Source organism: Apostichopus japonicus, chromosome 20 (genome assembly GCF_037975245.1).
Source record: "Apostichopus japonicus isolate 1M-3 chromosome 20, ASM3797524v1, whole genome shotgun sequence".
Taxonomy (NCBI): domain Eukaryota; kingdom Metazoa; phylum Echinodermata; class Holothuroidea; order Aspidochirotida; family Stichopodidae; genus Apostichopus; species Apostichopus japonicus.
In genome coordinates, this window is record NC_092580.1 from 20048493 (window position 1) to 20066388 (window position 17896).

Genomic DNA, 17896 nt, shown 5'->3' on the forward strand with positions numbered 1-17896 from the left:
GGGTGGCATAAATATGTGGTTCTCAAGGATGCTATATAAAGAGTAGTCGTAAAGTTGAATATTATATTAAATGCACACACTCTTGGTGCTACCTGGGAACTGTGTTAAGGATATATAGATCTACTTAGAGAGATTCTTTAGCAGCAGCTGGGTTATTTCAGGGCACGCTTGTCAAACTGTATACTGCAATGCTAACACATTGGTGGTGACAACAAATTTAGAATATAAATTATCAAAGGATATAAACAGTATTCATAAAGTGGATATTAATTGTGCATATAGCATACAATCAAGGCTTTTACTGTATATCCAGGGAATTGAGTTTTAAATGTTAAGATGCTTTCCCAGTTTATGTTAGAGCATGAGTGTCACTATGAGTGCATTTGTAGCACATTAGCGGTGACAACATGTAAGATGCATTTTTTCCATTTCTCCAATATTCCACAAAATAGTGCGATTAGGGAAATTGCACGGGCAAAATGTTAAGGACAACAATGCAAGGGATACAATACAATACAAAACAAAACAACAAGAAGAGGAAGAAAGCAATAGTATGATTAGGTGCCCGGGATATAATGACCTAATAATCATATGAACTGCGATTGGTGTATCATATAGTCTTACAACAACAACATTACTGTAATAATACAGGATACGTAAAAGTCATTGTCTGGTCTACATTAGCGCAGAACAATGCAGTTGGCTTCCTTTACGTGTCTAATGCAAGTAAGATCACACACCCCCTTTCCCCTCCCCCACCCCTCATTTCTGATCACAATGAAGAAAAAGAAATTAGAAATAACTTAAGCTTTTCCAGGAGACTAGCACATATAAATAGACGAGTTTGAGATATTGCTTAAATAAACACAGGGAGCCTCCAAGTGAAACCAGGTTGGCAGGAGTTGGTAGGTCTGTCAGTTGGTCAGTATTTCTACGTTGCAGAAATTTTTGACATCCAGTTAAAGGGTGTGAAGACTCGCGCAAAAAGAAACGTCTAATACCGGTAATCTGACCTAGTTTCGAATGAGGTGTAACAAAAGTGTTAGACACCACCATCGATCCCCCCAAAAAAACACACACACAGCTTGCTACCATCGGTAATTAGACACTAGTCTACAGTCAGTACATACAGCTGCGGTCAATACCCACAGCACAGTGTACAAACTATACAGCGATGGACATCTAGGTCCAGCTAAAGATAACAAGGTATCACGTTTCATTACTGTACTGTCTGCATTTTGTAGCGACACGAACAAAACGTCACGTGCAAGCAACGGAAAGTTAACTTTTTCAGATTGCAACGCGGTTTGGGGCGAGTCTTCAATGCCTTTAATATATGTTGTGGGAGCAAATCAGATTTTCCAATGTTGACATTCGAAATTGTTTTAGTCATCCCTGTATTATTTCTTAAATGTTCTACTAGGTAAATGTACATGATAATGTGCAGTACAATTAATTATCTTCGATCTATTTTGGTTAATGCTCTATCTTGGTGTTAAATTTATTAACCACTAAAACTTGGTACGTATCCTCAATGGAGAAAGTGATATTTCTCCAGAGATGGGAATCTTATTAGTAAAATTTAATACTCCCATCTAGCTGTACCAAATTATTCATGAATTCATATATGCTCCGTACGTCGGTAGACATGTAAATTTATACTTGCATGTATGCAGAAAAACATCCGTTCATACGTGAGCAACATAACAATACGTGTTTTAGTAAATTCAGTGCAGAAAAAAGTAAATTGAAAAGATTGGTCACTTTCTCGAAAACAGAATATTAAACTAAAATGATCGGTCACTTAAATTGCTCCTTCCTATTCAATAAAGTGAGAATACAAACCACTTAAACATGTAATAAAGTTTACTGATGTACAAAATTTCCTTAATTATGCTTATTTTAGCTTCATGATAAGGATGTTATAGTCTACAATCAGGAGTTCTCAATGGGCAGCCCTTAGGCCAAATCCGTGAAGAAGAAAAAATAATAAAAATAAATGTACCACAATGCTGCACTAATTGGGTATGAGGGCATGTACAGATCTTATTGCTTAGTTTTGTGCCAGCCCTATATCAATCAGCCTAACCTTGGTTATTGCTCAAATCTAGGAAGAATGTGGCCTTACATGTAGATTAATTAACTGTCATAGTAATTTTAAGTCGTTCTCGATAAATCTGGTAAAACTGATGGACAAACTCAAAAAGCTGACTTTGACAAGTATATTGCTTATGGAATATATATGATATGGTTACTTACACTATACACACACATATATAGACTATGTATGTAATATTAATATAGGCCTACTCTACTTTCATATTGAGGTTATATGCGAGAACTCTATATATGTAGTTGGTAGTGATATGATACCTTCAAGTACACACAGCTTGTGTTTACTATCCTAGTGTACATAGAAACATCGTTAAGGTGATATATTCAGCATATACATACAAGCATATGCAGTACTATATACTCAGTTGCCTGGGTGTTGATTGATTTTTTTCCTATTGAACTCTCCAGCTATGCAATCATGTATCCTTTTTATGTTAAAGAAATTTTTATGTCACTTCAATTCCCTAAGGAATCACAAAATGAATTTTCTGCTTGGGTTGTGCAAGTAAATGAAAACAAACTACAAGTTTAAGGGAGACACTCGTACATGGGAAATTCAAGTGCAGCTGCTTCTCTCCATTGACCAAAATATCCTAATGTTGTCACCATGGCAACATTGACTTGCCTGCAGGAGAGCAGAAAATCTGTTGCCACAGTGGAGTGTAAGAGTACTTACTAAATCTTGGTATGATGAAAGAGACATCCTTTTACGTAAATGTTCTTGGAATCTGGGAATTAAGAGAGCTCACCTTGTGTTGCGATGAGCAGCCTTCTCTAATGCTGGAGTGTAATTAATCTAGTTGAAGTGAGCCTATACTTGGAAAAACTATATATGCAAGATTTCAGAAGAAAATGATGGAATTAAGCTACAGTAGGTGAACATAAAGCAACAAAACAAGCAGTAAGGTTGATCTGTGTGTATGAGACACTAAAACACTCATACAGCTTTACCATAAGAATAAGTTGTTTTACATAATACTGGGTTATGTTATAACCAATAGGGTCCAGGGAAGCAGCCAATATTAGGACGCAGCAAGTTTTGAGAGTGCCATCTTGGGTAGAGGAAACAAAATTTCAACCATGATGGGGACTGAGGTTATGAGTGATACTTCCTTTGTCTAGAGGTTCTTGAACATATCTTCAATTTCAAATAGGATTCCCTCGATGGGAAAGAAGGGTTGAGAACCGAAATATTAAGTCATTCATATATTGGCTTTATTTTAAACATAATCTGTTCATACCTGATTACCTTTGCTAGCTGCTCTATACCATGGAGCTTAATTAACGAAATCCTCCATACCTCTACCCAGAATAAATTTATGCATGATTTTCGCAGATAATTGTGATACTGGCTCGTAAGATGTATCTCAAGAGACTCCATTTGAACAAACTTTATCACTAAAATCAAATTTGTGGTTCTTTGATGGTCTGATAAAAAGTGCAAGAAGCCCTCGATCTGTAGCAAAAAAAAAAAAAAAAAAAAACTATGATATTGCAGAAATCATCGAGTCACGATCCAAATAATTTTCATTTAGTATTCAGAGAGTTTTTGAAATAACCCACACAGTATCGAGAGACTTGACATTTATCCAAAGAAAGGAGGACAAGGTTGCCAAGGACTATACTGTAGGTGAAGGTCTTAAAGATCCCAGTTAAGGGATTCTGCGTCAAGTGTCATTTTTTGGGTAAAAATGTAGCAATTGGTACAAGAAGCTAGAAAGCTTAAAAGTCTGAGTGCAAGATGAGAATGTTGAAGGACTGTTATTAATGACAATTTGTCTTTACAGTACATATGCTTTTCAATTTTACTTTAAATTTGAGTAGAGCTCTATCAATGGCCTGTAAATAATCATCGATAACTAACTGCTGCAAAAACATCCAGACATCAATTTTAACACTTTGTTAATCTGTTTGGACTCTCACGTAAGGGACATGCCTGAAGACATCAGGACGATTGTTAACGTTATGTATGGAACACCATAACTATCTCCTAAAGTTGATAGACATATATATAGTACGCAAACTGGTCTCCAGCGTTACAGGGTTAGAAGGACATTCATGTAGAGAAATGTTCTCCGTTTTGTTGTGTCTTAGAAAAAACCAACAACAAGACGAAAATGCGCCATAGTGTATATTGCTTTTAACCAGTGTTGGATTTGTTCGGTTGTTATACCATTTGTTGCCATGCAGTTTACCTGATCAGGTGCTGTATACTGTAGGAAATTCTTTGTAACCGATGTATGTTCTATAGACGTGCCTGAAATCTTGTTACAATCTCAACTTAATTTACCTGGTAATGTAGGACAGGTTATAACCATGTATATAGTTTGAATTCTATCCATGCTATATATTTACCCTGGAAATGCTGGAAGCACTTGAATTTTTCTTAACAGAGAATCTGGATGAGGAATCTCAGGGAAAAAACTATTTTGTGCCTTAGTTAATATGATTAAACGGATCTATTATACGGTAGTTGAAAGTCTGTTAATTGTCTTTTGCTAGGATTCTCAAAGTGATTTACATGTCATTGGAATCTATGACTATAACTGAAACTTATTCATATTGCACTATTGGAAAGACATTGGCTATATAATCATTCATCATATTTAAGAGAGATGCTCAAGTGATGAACCTTTTTCTCCAAAAGCTAAGAGTTGGAGATATCAAAGGGTTTGTAAGGCATGCCAGAAGGCTGCAGGGCATTTTGTCAATTTGTTATATCGTACTGTAGACTTACACTACCAGTTAGGAATTTGACTTAGTTGTCTTTTCATAATTTCATTTTGAAACCATGAAAGGTAAGTATAAGGTAGCAAGTGTGTTGGTTAGATTTAAATAATTCAACTATAGTGATGTAACATGCAAATTAGTTCTTGAGTGAATTATTTATATAACCTAGCTTGTATTTTAATTGGCAGATATCAGAATTTAATTCGATCCTCGCTTTACCTGTCTTCTCACAACCTAAGCACTCTCGTTCTACCGTGTCTAGAGTGAACTGGTAACCTTTTAACATTTTGGGTGGTAGAACGAGAGGGGAGGTCATTGACCAGAGAGGTCTGGGGTGCACAGTGTTAAAAGGTGACCAGTTCACTCTAGACACGGTAGAGGGAAACTGCTGGGGTTGTGAGGAGACAGGTAAGCTCGTCACTCGTAAATATCTAAGCCTGTTAAGGTTTGTAATTGACATCTAGCTTCATCACCTATTTTTGAATTTGAAATGCGCATGTTGAAACGAAACCTAATTGTCACACTCATTAACTGGATCGAACAGACTGAGCTGAATTAACTACCTGTATATCGCCATGACAACAGCTGCACACTCACTCTACCAGAGTGACCTTGCCATTAACCTTTAGACACTGACTTCTAACAGTGACAGCAGTCCGGTCTGGTCAATCAACCTCATCTTTCTACCTTCTGTTATTGATATTATTAGGAGGCACTATCAGTGGCGTAGGAATTAGCGGCAGCAGCAAGGGGTTATTAAATACTTTATAGTTTGGTCAAGTTAATGACAAGAACAATTTCAGAGTAGTGATCCTTAAAATATTTCTGACATTTAATTTTTATTCCTCAAAATTGAACAAGAATATCTCAAAATGTAGTGAGGATTGGAGAAGGGAGAGAGAGGGAAGGACGTGGGTGAGTAATATAGATTGAAAACGTTCGGCTTCTGGGAGCTTAGTTTGTTCAAAATTATTATGATTAGGACAAGTATTGTCTGAAAATGCTGCCCCACACTTACTCAAACCAATTACAAAGTGCACATTACCTCCTACACCTCTCAGTTAGACATGCAGTTGTAATTTTACAAAAGAACTAAGTAAATAACACTTGTGCAATCTCAAAAATGGATGTACCTCCTCCCCCTCTCTTCCTTTTAAAAATGATGTATGCAAGAATGCCCATGTAAATATCCTTTTCCTTTCTCAACTAAAATACGAGAGATAGGTTATTCATTCTACTGGATGTTCATAACTCTAGTCTGTCAATATGTGCCAATTCATGTTAGATATATGCTATAAATCATGTAATACTTTATAACTGAAATTGTACAAGGAGGTAGGGTTACATTTTTCCCCTGCAACTTCATGAGGTGGAAGAGGTTTTCTGTCAAAAACTTGCTTTGGAAGGCCCCTTTTTCTAACTCCTGGCCATCTGTAGTATGTGACATCAGAATTAAACAAAGTGTGTCACACTATACAGTAGATGTCGTCAAATTTAATCCAGATTCCAGAGTATTTGTCTTTTACATTATAAACTTTGCTCATATTATTTGCATCTGAAGAAAGATAACTGGATATATGCATATATTATGACATGCATAAATGCACTACTAAATCAGCCAATCAAACGCAATTTTTTTATATTATTGTCTTGTTATAGAGGGTAGTCCTGCTCAGTGCAGAAGCACTGCTTTCCAGAGGAGCCCTCTATACAAAAGGCATATATAATGCAGTAGAAAAGCGGTAAACATTCAAAAGCACAAAAAGGACGGCAAAAAGATAGACAAACAAATATCAGACATCTAAAAAAAATATATAAGTTTTCATATTGCGTCTAAAAATATTAACATTTGACAAGCATTAATTCCACACCACCCCTTGATAAGGGAGCCAATGAAATATGTATGATATTTCATGTACAGAAAGAATAGCATGTATGCTTTAAAATGGAGCTATACCACCTGCCAGCTTGGGTACATGGACAGCTCTGAATGCACTATAAACAGAGTATCATGACAAGAGCCTAGCTTCCCTAACACACAAGCTGTAATCATAGACATTGGTTGCTAAGAGCCTTTATAAACGCATTATCACCATGAATATTCTGTAGGATATCATATTGATGTCAATCCTCTCTGACCTGTCCCACATAGCCTGCAAATTATGAACAAGAGCTCCCTCCAGATATTGTAGAATCCATTCATTTGATTGCCATGTATGTGAAGCTATATAATGTCAATTTATTGGTTCAAGAAACTTGAGTATCAAAGTGATTCAAGCTCATTTAAATATTTGCATTCCTTTTTTGCATTCAAAAGCTAAGCTCAATTAAATATTTTGGCGCTTTTGAGGGCAATATTAATGCAAAGCGAATGCAAAATGAATGCATTCAGATTTGTAGTCTTGAATGCAAATTGAATGCAATGCATGCTGAAAGCAAAGTGAAGGCAGAGCGAATGCATTCGTGTCTGGTAAGGGCCGGGCCCTACTCTTGTCTTGTAACTTGTGAATTATTTGCGCACATCACGATAGTCTACAAGGGGCATGTAGTGCCACAGTCCCCCTGTGTATTGACCTGGCTATATGGGCCTGATATGCACTCCAGTCTATCCCAGTCTGTAAACTGTAAAGTTCTTCATAAATGTATACATTTTGCTATACTAGTTAATACCTTGCAGTTAACGGTCTCCACAGAAGCATATTGCACATCCTCGACTGAGACTGTAGCATATGACCCTATTTACAGGTCTTTCTTCACAAATTCATACTCTTTTAATTTGTTAGTATTTCTCACAAAAATGTAGACCCATGGTTACTTACAGAGTACAAAAACAAAAACACAAACCCAGCTACAAAACACAATTGAATTTTTGTGAACACACATGCATGTTGTTTGTGGAGATATTGAGACGATGTTGTTTAGGCTTACACTGTGCTAATTGCGCTTCATTCATTAATGTTTTATGCATAATTTGAATACTATAGTTTTATTTATGTTGTGTAATTTAACATTGTAACAGCATCGATGCATTCACAATTAATCAAGTTGCAATCTGAAGAACATCAGTCTACAAATCTAATGTTAAATGTACGTAGCACTAAGTTGTAAAACAACCTTCTGAGATGATAGTATAAAGAATTGTTTTGTTTTACATTTTTAGCTGGCAGCATCACTGTACTGCCCTTATTCTGTGTGATATAATTCAAGATTCTTGGTTAATATTTCATTTATTTCTTTCCTTTTACTGTCCAACTTAACAAACCTCATCTCACTACTTGATTGCATGTTATCTTGAAATATAACTAGGCAATATTCTTTTCCACTTTTTCCTTTTTCCAGAATCAACCATCCCAACATAGTTAAACTCGTAGAGATCTTCGAGAGCAAAACATATGTTTACTTGGTTATCCAACTGTAAGTATATTTTTAATATTTCATATCTTTATGTTAGGCATAGTTTTAGAAGTTTGCCTTAAATTTCCTCAGGCAGTACAAATTCCCCTGAGTATATCATGTTTCATCTGTAAAGTGTATGGAGAAGAAGGTGAGAGAACTTTTTATGGTGTAAGATCAGAGTCTTATCTCCGCTTCTGGGGAGATATTAAAAATACCCATAGAGATAACTATCAAAATGAAAATCATTTCTGTTTTTTATTTTGTTCAAGTTATTGTTGTCATGAGATTGACTTGGCCTAGTTTAATTTATGTAAAAAAAGAAATTGCATGATGTAACTACCGTATTTTGATATTTGTATATTTTTGTACATGAGTATATTTACCGCTGATGTAGAATCAACTTAAAGTACCTTGTGGCATTGTTTTGCACTAAAAAGAAATGAAAATGTTGCTTATATATATGCTTATTATTTTCAGCATTTTCCATGAATAACCAAATTTACTTCGTTCCCCACTTACCTGTCTCCCCACAACCTAAGCACCACATTCTACCGTGTCTAGTATGCCCTGGTAATCTTTTAACACTGTACACCCTCACTGACCCCCAGTGAACTCCTTCATATTCTACCATTCCAAAGTGTCTCACATGTTTTTCGTATCATATATATGCTTATTATTTTCAGCATTTTCCATGAATAACCAATTTAATAGTTTTATATTTTTATTTATAATTGGTTGAAAGCAAAAAAGTTGTGTTGTTCACATACCGTGCAGCTGTACATGTATTTGTATACTATTTACAGACAATTGCTGGTAGCCTACATAGTTCTACAAATCATGAAGGAAAACACTATCATTTATTTGCTCTCTCAATAGAGATATGAAAATTTACAATGCATGGCAGAAGAGTAATATCGTACATCAGTAGATAGTATGTTTTTTTTTTTTTTTAATTTTGCATGTTGAAGACTAGGGTTTATTGTCTACCTCGGCCTTATGGGTAGCCATATTGGATTCTTTAAACAGTATGAATTATTACATCGGTGATATTTAGATGAATTTTACAGGAATTTTTTTCAACATAGGTTGTGTGAACATCAATTTTAGTTGGTCTGAAATGAGTAGTACATGTCATTAACTTGTGCAATAGATGACAATCACGACTCAGCTATTACATTTTCCCATCAACCCACCTTAATACAATGGTAATTTGCTGACCTACTTCTGGGTCAATTAATGCACAATTAACCTCTTCTGAATCTTCCATTTTGTGAAGCATGTGTTTTTACTTGGATCATGATCCCTCTGCCTAAGTTTTCTGTCTGTATTGAAGTGTTTGGTATAGGGACAAAGTCCACTTCATCCATTACTAGTTAATCAAAACGTATATATGTCATGCATGCTGCTTACGTCACCCCTCCTCCATCCAATTCATACTCAAAACATGCACTTTCTTCTATACCAAATCTGCAACAAGTTCCAACATTTAAAACATGATCTTTTAAAGTCTACTAAATGAGCTCAATTTTACAGTACTTAAGTGGCATGGATTGACCCAGTTATTGAATCTATATTTACTGTCATATGAGAAAGACAAAAAAAAGATCATATGTGCTGTTCTCACAGCTATAGTGGATGTGTTTGTTGGAAATTCTTGTTTCTATTCACGTTCCGTTTTAGCCTACGTAAAACGCCACTGCATGACGAGATGCATGGCTTTGTAGCCGTTTTTAGCGACCGTCGTCGGTCATTGGACTCGTATGCTGCAGCCTCTTTGTTTTGAATGGATGCCAGCAGCGTGATACTCCCCACGTTTGTGGTCACTGTGATTGGATTGTTACGTCAATGGAACTCGAGATGGAAACCACAGAATACTTTAAGTTGTCAAATTGTATATTGTCTTCTGTTGCCTGGGTAGATGAACCTGTTCTAACAGCCAACGTGGTGTTGATACACGTGACATGAGGGGTTAATTAATTCACATTACAGAGCGCTTAGATCACTCAACTCTGATGTGCGAACAGAAAGATGCTACATGTTCTCGTCTGGTCTTGTCTCGGCATTGGGCATAACAGAATATGAGTACATCAAAGTTGTGTAAATGTATGTATATTGCCCAGAACAATTAAACGTTCATCTATCTTGTTGGGTGGAGCCTTAGGTTTAACTGGAACTTGGCTCTGTAGATGTTCCGTGTAATCCATATCACTTGGGTTTGGTGGGATGCATGGACAAAAATAAATGCTCAAGTTTTTTACCTTATTGAATGTAATTTGCTGTGCGGTCATGCCTGATGAGAAAAGGAGGGAGGGAGGGGGGCGGGGGAAGGGCAGGTTGAGAGTATAGTACAGCCTGGGGCGCAGGATCAATTATGGTTCCAGAGAAATTTGAGATCTCATTTTCATAATTACAGAAAAATGAAAACTTAAAAAACGAGGAAACCATGATATTATTTTCCCACGGGCCAGACCTGGCTCTCAATTCTCGTGGCTGCACTCCTGTCTTTCCCTCCCATGTCCTCCTCAGGCCTTCCCTATCTATGTTACACTCCCTCTCATAGCCTATCCTAGCTATTTCACTCGGGCCCTTTTCTGTCTCCTTCAAAAAAAGTGCACACTCACTGTACTATATGTATGAGGCACTTGGAAACCAATATTCAGCATTTTGCGCTCTCTCCATGAATGTATCATTTTGTTTGCGTTGTGGAGGATCCAAAAGGGGGCCAGGGAGGCACATGGCGGCAGATATTGTAATTGCTACCAGGGCAGCGTTGCATTAGAAAATACCAGTAACATGTAAGGAATTCGTACGTGTGAACTTTGAAGAGTTCTGAAAATTTGTCCGCTGTTGAAACTTGTTACAGTCAGAAATGTATGTTTTTATCCAACTATTAGTGCCAGAGAAATTAGAAGGTGGCTCGAGGCCCCTCCCTGGATTCATCCTTTGCACTGAACCCCTTGTGTTCCCTCTTCTTGGCATGATGCCCACAATTACTATAATTGATGCTGCCATTAACCAACTTCTACAATAGTTCAGCTGTTGTTTGTTGCGCTTGAATTGATCAGTTATATATTTATTACTGATATTAATATATCTGCTATATTTAATCAACAGATTTATACATTTATATATGGAAAGATGTCAGCAAAGAGAACTACTGGCAAGAAAATTTGTTGTTGTCTTATACAGCTTTTTAATTGTTGCTGGTTGATAATAGTCTATTTGAATATATACGATTTGAATTGAAACGATTAAACCTAGCCTTAGGTTTTATGCCTACTGTTTGTAGAATAGCATTAAATCTGTAATTGTAAGGAATAGTTAGGGAATCATCCACAAATTGCCAGCATGTTAAATCTCACTGACTGCTTAGATGACACACCCTTAAACAATAAACATACTATACTGTACATGTATATATGTAAAAGAGTAGTGTGCTAGCTAATATTGCCAACAGGTTGTGTGTAGTGTACACATGTGGTGACCTTTTTTCAGCTGCTTTATTCACAATACCACAAAGTATATTGTAGCATATGTACTTTACAGCTCCTCTCTTACCTGTCCTCAATCCGACATACGTGTACATTTATACCTACTACATGACTGGAAACATGGGTGGGGGCTTGGAAGTTGGATATTTAAAGAAACGTCTGATGCTGGTAATCTGACCTAGTTTTGAATGAGGTGTAACAGAAGTGTTAGACACAACCATCTCCCAGAAAATACACACACAGCTTGCTATACCGTCGGTAATTAGACACTAGTGTACAGTCAATACATGCAGCTACGGTCAATACCCACAACACAGTGTACATGGCAGCGATGGACATCTCAGGTCCAGATAAATGATACCAAGGTATCACGTTTCATAACTGTCTGCATTTTGTAGCAACAAGAAAAAAACTACACTTGCAAGCAACGGAAAGTTAACTTATTCAGAGGGAGGTTTGGGGCGAGTCTTCAGTGCCTTTAATGGTGACAGCACTTGGTCAAACGTTTCTACTCATGTAGTTTAGGTAGATAGGAAAGTTCATGCAGGTTGGAGACAGGTAAGTATTGTCGCCTGTAAATTCCCAAACCAGTTAGATTTGGAGAAACTTCGGCCAAAAATGTAGGTTTAAACATACCTTCTGGGCAGTCGATTAAATAGCGCTGCTCTTTGCCAAGGATCCTCTGGTTGTCATACCTTGAAAATACTTGTTAAACTCGTCCTAGTTTCTACAGCTCTAGTGAACCAAATTCAGGAAATTAAGGAGGACTTGTTGACTCAAGTGGCATGTAACTATTTCAAAACCATCTACCTTACATTTATATTGCATTTTCACAACAAATGGCAAACAATTTGAGGCTCTTGTTACACTTAAAGTTTTTATTTTTAACCTCATTCTACAGTATCTTTGCTCTTTATTTATTGTTCCAAAAGGATAAAATAGTGCCCCATATTTTTGAGGTGTACTGAATTTCTCAAAAAGCATTTAAAAAATGATGCTAGAGCAGAAACAAAGTTGTTAGTTGCATGCATTATAAATGTTACAACGGATGTTTAGTTTAGAGTCTTGAGAAATGTTGCATTGCATTCAAACAACCACCATTAAGTGTAGACCTATCACACTTTCATAGCAGATCATCAACCTATACTAACTTTCTATAGTTAGGATGGGAGTTGCAGTTGTTAATCAGGCCCTTATACGGGTGAGGGGGGGGGTTAGGAGCTATAGGTAGGGTGGATCCCCTTTCTTAACCTAACAACAATTCAATAGTAGTTATCAGCACACCTTGTCATTATAGACCTGATCTAATTTAGAGTCTAAATGTGCCTCAGAAATGCACCATTTGACATCATAACATAATATTTTTGCTGTGAGCCATAGCCCAGTCCCCCAATCCCAAATTTTTGTCTAAAAATTTCCATTAAAGAAAGAAGAGGCGTCAGCCAAAAATTATATTCATTACCAATCAAACATTTTCAATGCAGGAGCTGCTATGATAGCCCAAATAACCTTTGTTGCATTTTACTTCACAGAAGGGAAAGTCCGAGAAATCATGGTCTCATCTCCCCTCCTCTTCCTACCTTTTCAAAATGAGCTCCACCATCCCTGATATGGGATTAGTTTGAATGGCTTGCAGGACCAAACACCCCCCCCCCTTCCCCATCTTTACATCTAGGATCTGTCCTTGCATATGTTATAAACATTGTTGGATGGATGATAGAGTTTCTGCATGATTGAAAGATCCATGAAAACTGAAGTTCTAAAAGAGAAGGAAAAACCATGGATCTCTAATATAAGGTGGCATATGTTATACGTTCCTGTTTATTCAAATTGATTAATTCCATTTCTTTTCTAAAAACAGAGCTAGGTCATGGACGTTTTGATCCAATTTGAATGTCCAATCAATAAGATTTTGTACATTTTGTAATATTTTGTAACTTCTGTTTTATTTTTATATTCTATTGAGATCCTAACAAATTATTTTGCAATGACATCTTATCCAAGCATCTCACAGAGTTATTTTAGGTAGACTCTTCCTTCCATGTGCTCATATGGAAGTCTCTATCGCAATAATTGAAAGCTTCAAATTGGGTACGTACAGAAAAGAAATCATTTGCCGGTGGGATAAAGTTACAAGAAATCACAAGCAGCCACTTTGATGTGTTTTGCTCCGTCGGGAAGATTTGATAATTTGCGTTGGCCTTTTGAGGATTGGCTGACATCAAAGGCCTTTAGGTGTGCATTAAGTGCTCCCTTGTCTGTTTACACATCAACTAGCTCGGTTGTAGACTAGAGTTTAAACATCTTGTACCGTTTGATGGCATCTTTTAACAAGCCGTGTAGCTTTGTATTGATTCATTAATGGGTGGCACAGATGAAAGTTTACAAACCCTTTAACTTCTCTCTCTTCCTTCCTTTTGAGGCCAATGCAGGTAAATTAAAAGGTATATTCTAGCTCAACTTGATCAGATCGAATCTTGTGAGTACCTTCGGATCTCACTAATTTCCTTGGTAACTCATACTTTCCAGCTAGAAGTTTGACATGATCTTTTCATAGTTGTTAGGGCCTGGATGGATATCATAGGAAAAGTGCTTTGTAGTGTCGAGAAAAAAGAGAAAGAATCTTAAATAGAAAAATCATTATTTCTATCTATAGGTCTGCTAATTAGTTAATGGACTGTGATCATTTGATAAAAAGTGAACTATATGGTTTGATGAGCTGATTAGTTGTCATGGCGACAAAGTTTCTCTTTGTCATTGTATTCAGTTTCATAGATAGCTTTGAAATGAAGTCTCAGTAAGTTTAGAAACTGTTAAAAGCAGGAAATGGGCATATTAAAATAATATCTTTATCTAAACATGTAAACAGATGCTTTTGAAAAATAATGATTAAATGGACTTGCTTAAATAAACTTTCAAATTGCTTTCCTATAGTTTCAGCCTCAATAAGCATTCAGCACAAGGATGTGAAATTATGCAATGCATGAGATATCTTCAAAAGAAAGAAATCTCTGTGTAAAAACTTAAACATAGGTGACCATTTATTAATTGCTTCCTTCCAGCATATATTGGACAGCAATACATAGTTAATCTTTTGTACAGTGACCGTTTTGTTCACTGTTAAAGTTTAACGGTTGCTACGCAACTTGTCAGAGGCACAATTGGCTTCAGGTTCTTCATAAACTAGAACTAGGCAGGCTCTCTCTTACATATACCCATTATGAAGGGTATGTGCTATGTCTCACTGTGACGTTTGTATCGTTAGGATGAGGGATGATCTTAAGTCCCGCCAAAGAATGTCGATCTTATAATGTGGTTGAGGAACTGTAACTACGTTGGTTACCAACAGCTGTTAGCAATTAGTCAATATGCAGCTTTAATATGGAAGCTTGCATGAAATGAATTGTACTGTTAGAACTGAAGGAAAAAGTTAAACCTTGCTAGCATGGATGATGCTCGCCAAATGACAAAAGAGACATTTTGTTTCCATGGTTACATGAATATGCACAGCTGCAGTAGATCGTAAGGTACCCTGTGTTTTAGAAAGCACTTTCCTGAAGTTCTGACCTTCTGAATGATCGATGCACAGACATGATTTGAAGCATGCTCAATGTGACAGCTAGGCTATATATGCTTCAGTGAGAACAAATCCTTTGAAGTTGGCAGGAAGATATGTGTTGAATATTTCGCATCAGGGACAATTAGGTGGCTTAATCTCTAGCATATTTAGGAATTAACAGTGTAATAACCGTAACCCTCATAGGTTTACCCTTAAAATCAAGATCAGTATGCCAGAGACATCAAATCAGATCAGAAATTACTTAAGTGCAGTCTAAGTTCAAAGCTTAAACTCTACACAATTAGAGTATGTGTTTATTATTACCCTCATCTGAGCAGGTATCATGAAATGTAAAAACTACTGCCAACAAATTTTTTACTGACATATCTCTACATTACTAAAGCAATCTTATCCTTCATGAACTTTACGTTTGAGAGTTCGATCAATAAACGGCTTTACAACAGCAGTGTGCATTTTGAAATTGTGCTAGCCAATTCTACTTAAACTGCCATTCTCTAATTGTAATTTGTAAAATGTTGTGGATTTTCAGTCAACTTTCATTTCTTATGGCCGTCTCCTCCCAAACGTGCCCACGGTCACCCTGGAGACATGCATCCAGTCGCAAATTGTTGCAGTTTGTTCTTTGAATTAACTATATATCCACATAATACTCACAGTGGCTCATGTAATTACTTTCCACATACACCTCACCCCCTTTCCAAATCCAGTATTTTTTGTCTTTTGATGCAATGTATAATCAAATTTATACACAGTTAACTAACAACTTTCTCTGTAATGGAAGTATGGCATGGGGATTCCCAATAGTCTGTTTTGACACTTTTACAGGTTCGTTGACCGTCATTGTTCTGAGGTATTGTCTTAGCTGTGATGTGTGTGGGTGTTGTTAATTGTCCTTTTCTCAAGGCTGTTCAGTAAAATGTTGATGAATTTCTTTTTTGTTTGTTTTTTTGTATAATTGACTTTGGTTTATAAACAAACAACTCAATTACAGTAAAAGTCTAGAGCTTGTTGTTTTGGAATTTATAAGATAAACATCATAAACCAACAGATTTGACAAAATGTTCTCTGCCCTAGTTCTAGCTTAATTTCCTTTCTCATGTTTTTCATTCTTTAGTTGGTTTTCATAATAATTAATCTCCTAAAATCGTACTCCAATTACCTCACGTATATTTGAATATACATTTCAATAGGGTGAAATTCTTAAAAAGTTACTAGGCTGCTTTCTTGACCTGATCCACAAGACATTTAGCATTCCATCTCTCTACCATGTATAGTCTCAACTTACTTCGCTAATCGCTTACATGTCTCCCCACAACCTCAGCACTCTTGTTCTACCGTGCCTAGAATGAACTGGTTACCTTTTAACACCGGCCCCTCCGTTCAATGCCCTTCCTTTTTATTCTACCATCCAATTAACCAGTATCCCTTTTGGTAATGTACAACCTTAGCAACAGGTACCAAACGGTCTATTACTTTCCTTCTAATTCTACCACCCAAAATCTCTATACAAGATTGTCTGTGTAGCAGACTTAATGTCTTTGTCGATGCAAATTTACTGTACGCTATCAGTTACCATGGAGACAATACTCCAACACTCACCATCACAGTCTCAGTTTGTATCCATTTCAATCACCAAAAAGTCTAAAATTCTGATTTTTTTTCCCCTTTCTTTTTCTAGTCTTACCATGCAATTACCAATCATTTAATATTAAATAATTTTAGGTAAGAGTTGCTCCACCAGATGTTGGTGATGTTTTTGCATTTGATTAATGAGGTACACAGTCGTTCCGGTCATCATAATTAACACTTCTCCATCCACCTTGACGTTCATGACATAATGACATTTTAATAATGTCCTTCAATGAGTGTGCATTGATGCGGAACTGCTCGGACCCAAACGCTATGAAATCCTCTAAGTGCATTGCTGAATTTGTATCAAGCAATGCATACTTACCTTACAGTTGTCTCCCCATTCATATAATTAAGCTTAGACTTACTGACTTTGTTTTTGCTCTTTGGTTGCCAATTTACAGTTTTTATAGTTTGCAAAACCTATAAGGTACCATGGACTAAATATAATTATTATAGTATTCAAGAAAACCACTTTTAAGAAAAACTAATGTAATTCTTGATTAAACATTCTTTCTGAGACTTACTCTACCGGGACAACTTCTCTCTTGGTTATTTTAATTTACAGTTAAAAGAGCGAATTAAGAGGAAGTATTCAAAATTTTCTACCTTTTTCTTTTCCATTATTTGAAAGAGACTAAACAAATATATTTACTTCGTTCCCCACTTACCTGTCTCCCCACAACCTATGCACCGCATTCTACCGTGTCTAGAATGCCCTGGTAATCTTTTAACACTGTACACCCTCACTGGCCCAAATGGCCTCCCTTCATTTTTCTACCCACAAAGTGTCTCAATGTGTTTTTCGGAGTTAGAAAAATTTTCGCGAAATTCGCCCGGATTACCTTGGATTTATACTCTAGAAGTTTCCTATCAGGACTTCTGCACTTCCAAGGATCTTTTCCAGCCTGATAAGTATCCTTTTCTTGTAGGGAAGGGTGTTTTTGGGGGCTGT

At 36.5% G+C, this 17896-nt stretch overlaps 1 protein-coding gene across 1 annotated transcript in view; it reads left to right on the plus strand.

Moving 5' to 3' along the window:
• The window catches only part of LOC139960829 (calcium/calmodulin-dependent protein kinase type 1-like), a 127039-nt gene that overhangs the window by 19595 nt on the left and 89548 nt on the right, over positions 1–17896 (plus strand). The window contains exon 3 of the mRNA XM_071959414.1: positions 8185–8259. Within this exon, the coding sequence (XP_071815515.1) occupies positions 8185–8259 (75 nt within the window). The remainder of the gene's footprint in view (positions 1–8184; positions 8260–17896) is intronic.